At 55.4% G+C, this 4036-nt stretch overlaps 1 protein-coding gene across 2 annotated transcripts in view; it reads right to left on the reverse strand.

Moving 5' to 3' along the window:
• Positions 1-1633: 1633 nt before the first annotated feature.
• MBD3 (methyl-CpG binding domain protein 3) overlaps positions 1634-4036 on the reverse strand; it is a 15457-nt gene continuing 13054 nt past the window's right edge. The window contains exons 6-7 of one of the 2 annotated variants that reach the window (XM_023512531.1): positions 3329-3541; positions 1634-3043 (exon numbers count right to left, since the gene is read on the reverse strand). In XM_023512531.1, the coding sequence (XP_023368299.1) occupies positions 3352-3541 (190 nt within the window). In that variant the 3' untranslated portion in view covers positions 1634-3043; positions 3329-3351. Of the gene's footprint in view, positions 3044-3322; positions 3542-4036 lie in introns of both variants that reach the window. The other variant, XM_012804567.2, reaches the window with a different exon arrangement.

Consider the following 4036-nt stretch of genomic DNA (forward strand, 5'->3'; position numbering starts at 1 on the left):
AGGCTTAAGTGATTCTCTTCTCTCAGCCTCCCAAGTAACTGGGACTACAGGTGCGCGTCAAAATGCCAAACTATTTTTTGGTTGCAGTTTCATTGTTGCTTAGCAGACCCGGGTCAGGTTCAAACCTGCCACCCTAGGTGTATGTGGCCAGATCCCTGCCGACTGAGCTACAGGCACCACCCTGGCTAATTTATTTTTTTGAGAGATGGGGTCTATGTTGCTCAGGTAATCCTTTCTCTTTTTACAGTTTTTTTTTTGGCTAGGCCTGGTTTGAACCCACCACCTCCGGTATGTGGGGCCAGGACCCTACTCCCTTGAGGAGCCACAGGTGCTGCCCTTAGGCAGTCCTTCCAATCTCGACCAAGTTCTTGAGAATCCCAAGGTTAAGCATCCCTGTGCTAGAATGGCACTGATAGAACTTTCTGGATGATGATGGTCTCCAAAAATCTGTGCTGCCACATTTATGGAGTTCTGTCACAACAGTGTCAGGGGTTCATCTGGATAAGTCTGTGGTGAGGGTGTTTGGTACTCAGAATACCACTGATGTCCACCTGGGGCCAGGGGCCATTGGGACAGCAGGTCTGGGATCCTGGGCAGCTCAGGGCTTCTTGGATGCCCTTGAGTTCTTGGCATTGAGCAAGCTGGGAAGGGTCTCAGTGGGCAGGGGTTGCCCTGGGTTGCAAGGGGCACTACCAGGTGGGTGCATGGTCTGAGGGGAGATGACAGTACACAAAGGTCTTGCTGCAAGGGTAGTGCGAGGTCAGTCACAATGGCAGAGACACGGGGATGGGGAGGGCTTTCTGAAGGGGGTTGTCCAGCAAGATCACAATCAGGGGTCCCCACACCCAGAGCATGGGAGCAGGAGTCTTGAGCTCCCCACCCTCACTGCTCCTTGGGCCAGGACAGGACAGACAATAGGTGGGGTGTGGGGCCAGTGTACTCCTGAGATGCCACTGACTGTTATCTCCTAGGGCTGCTGGGGTCTGAGGTTAAGGAGGGAAGAAAGAATTCAGGCGGGACCCTTAAACCTGGATAGGTGGCCACCCTCCATCATCTAGACAGGTCTCTGGTGCAGGTGCAGAGGGGTCTGTGGCAGGGTGGGGGGGTCAAAGCAGACCTCCTGGAGGTGGTGGGGCAGTGAGGGGACCGTGGTCTCTTAACCTTTAGGTCTGGAAAGCAGCTTTCGAGGACTGGGGCTGGAAGTGGGGGTGTTATTGAGTAGGAACCCTGGGTCTTGGGTCTGACCCCACCCTTCCTGAAAGGTCCCTCCTGCCTCCTCTCCACGAAAGGGACAGGTGGGTGGCTCTGACCTCAAGCCTACCTGTCTTCATTCCAGGCAGCAGCAGGACCACAACTTGTGACCTGGGGCCAGGGACTCCAGGTGCCTGGCACACCTAGTCTCTCATGGAAACCCACCATGCCTGGCCTTTTACATCAGTTATCACTGGGTCCTGAGTATCAGTGAAGCTGGGGGGAGGGGGAGTCCTGAGTGGCCAGGTGTTGCCCTGGGTCTCCATTAACAATGACAAAATGGGCACAGGCGCTGAAGTCTAGAGAACTGAAGCTGAGAGGTCACTCAGTACTCCCAGATACTTCAGACCTCTGGGTCCTCAGAATTAACAAAGGCTCCAACCACATTCCACCTGAGTGGCTTTAATCAGCTGTGGGTACAGGACACCCCACTGTCCCACATCTCCCTTACACAGATTTCTCCTCCAGGCAGGGCACAGGCCACAGCTGGGGATGCTGAGCCCCCACAGAACATGGAGCCCACAGTACTTGGCAGCCATTGTCCTCTGAGAATTGTGCTTTGACCTGACACAGAACAAAGGAAAGCCATCAGCACCATTCAGGTCAGCATACCTGTAGGGGTAGGAGACACCTTGGAACCCCACCCGAGCAACCTGATCAGAGGTTGCATTAGGTTAGACCCTAACCTCCTGAACAGGGCTTCCACGAGCTCCAACATACCCACGCTTGCCTGACCACACAAGGCAGGGCCTGAGGCAGCCCTCTCTGTGGGGTTATACCCAACTGGGAGGGCTCGCTTGACTGGGAGAAGATACCTCCACAGAGGCACTCCTGGAGCCCAGAGGAGAAGGTGCTGGTGCACTGTCTGCTCAGGGCAAGGCTGGTAGGTGTGGAGGCTCCTCTTGCCCCAAGGTGCTGGGGGCAGTGTATTTGTGTAACATGTCATGGATGACCTTGGTGCCAAAAGCTCTCCCCTGTCCCCATGCCTCAGGGCACCATTTACGAAGAGTACCAGCTCTGTCCCAAAGGCCAGATATCTGTCCCCACTATACAGATGGGGAAACTGAGGCACAGGGTTGGCAATGGCAGAGCTGCCTTGGCCTGGCTCGCTTTGTAGAGGTTTCAAGTGCAGCTGTGGGAAGACAGTCTGGTTCTCATAAGCCCAAGGCCGGAGTTCACTTCCAAGTGCAGCACATATGAAAGCTCACACAGCTGGTAAATGTCCAGCCCCGTGTGTATCATGGATTTACTAGGATAGGACTCTCTGGGTGTGCCTTCTGGATGGCTCTGCCCCACCAGGTAGCCATGCTGTACATCACGCCCACAGGCGGCACAAGGTAGGTAATCTGCTTCCGGTATTTCTCCAGCCTCATGGAGATGCAGCAACTCAAAAATCCTCACAGATGGCCCTGGATCCTGGTGTTGCCCAGGTGGGCATTTGCTGGCAGCTCTTCTGTCTCCAGGGACAAGGCTAGTCTGGGGCCTGATGTCATATAGGGAGCAATGACCCAGGAAGGGCCTCCTGCCAGGCAGGGCCCAGGAGCGACCAGCACTTCCAGAACACAGGCCCTTCCAAGGGCAGGCATGGAGGGTCCATTGGGTGGGAGGCCATCCTCAGCCGTGCCTGAGGCCTGGGGCAGGCAGGATACAACTAGGAAGGAGCAGGGAGGGGCGGTGGCCTCCCATCACACTGGGCCTGGCCACCAAGCCTGGTCCCAAGTGCAGCCGAGGGTCAAGTCTGCAGGCAGCTCACGGCTGGCATCCCTGCAGTGCAGGGCTCTCGGCAGGGCATCTGGAAAAGGGCAGGGAAGGAACACCATTAGAGATAGGATGGGGGATGGGGGTTACCCGAATCTTTCAGGGAGGCACAAAGTTCTTAGAGACATCTACCTAGCATAGCTTTGGGGATGTGGTTTCTTGGCCTAGCCACCTCACTGCACCCCCAGGCAAAAGGGCCACTTCCAGTGATTCCAATACTGTGTTTCCCTTACCCCTGCCCATGGTTATTGCTAAAGTCTGTGCTGTGGCTTGTGACCTATTTAAGCCACAGACTTAAGACTCAAGGCCCCACCTGTACCCGTGGGCCCAGCTGGCACTGCCCTAGATGTGCTCCATCTCCTGGTCCTGGTCCGGTTCTTCTTCCTCCTCCTCCTCCTCCTCCTCATCTGCACAGGCCTTGTCCAGTGGCACCTCACCATCACGGGCCAGTTCCTCTACATGGGCCAGCATGTCAGCCATAAGTGCCTCTTCCAGCCGCTTCCGCACCTGCTGCACCAGCTCTTCCTGCTTCCTGGGGACACAGGTCATGCTTGCCAGGGAACTTGACATCTCACTGGGGAAGGGGAGGCCCCAGGGGTACCCCTAGGACAGCTCTTGCCTACCTTCTGCCCCTCTCTCAGCTCCAAACAGGACACCCTGGCCAAACAAAGCAAGCGCCCCTCTTGGTCAACTTATCAGATCACACACTTTCAGCCTCTGCTCAGAGTCCAGAGGGATGGCTGATGCATATCCCCAACTCCCCAGAACCTGGAACTGGCCACCTTTGCTTGGCCTGCTTGTGCCAAGTCTCCCTGGGGTCAGTTTTGCACAAGTCCCTTGCCTCTGCCACCATCCCCATAGCACTCAGGGTAGAAACCTCATCAAAATCAGATATCATCTGCCAGCAACGTGCTACCCTCTAGGCCAGTGGTTTTCAACCTTCCTAATGCCATGACCCTTTAATATAGTTCCTCATGTTGCAGTGACCCCCAACCATAAATTTTTCTTTTTCTTTTTTTTTTTTTTT

This window comes from Otolemur garnettii, unplaced genomic scaffold, assembly GCF_000181295.1.
Source record: "Otolemur garnettii isolate 467f Iridium unplaced genomic scaffold, OtoGar3 scaffold00029, whole genome shotgun sequence".
NCBI classification, from domain to species: domain Eukaryota; kingdom Metazoa; phylum Chordata; class Mammalia; order Primates; family Galagidae; genus Otolemur; species Otolemur garnettii.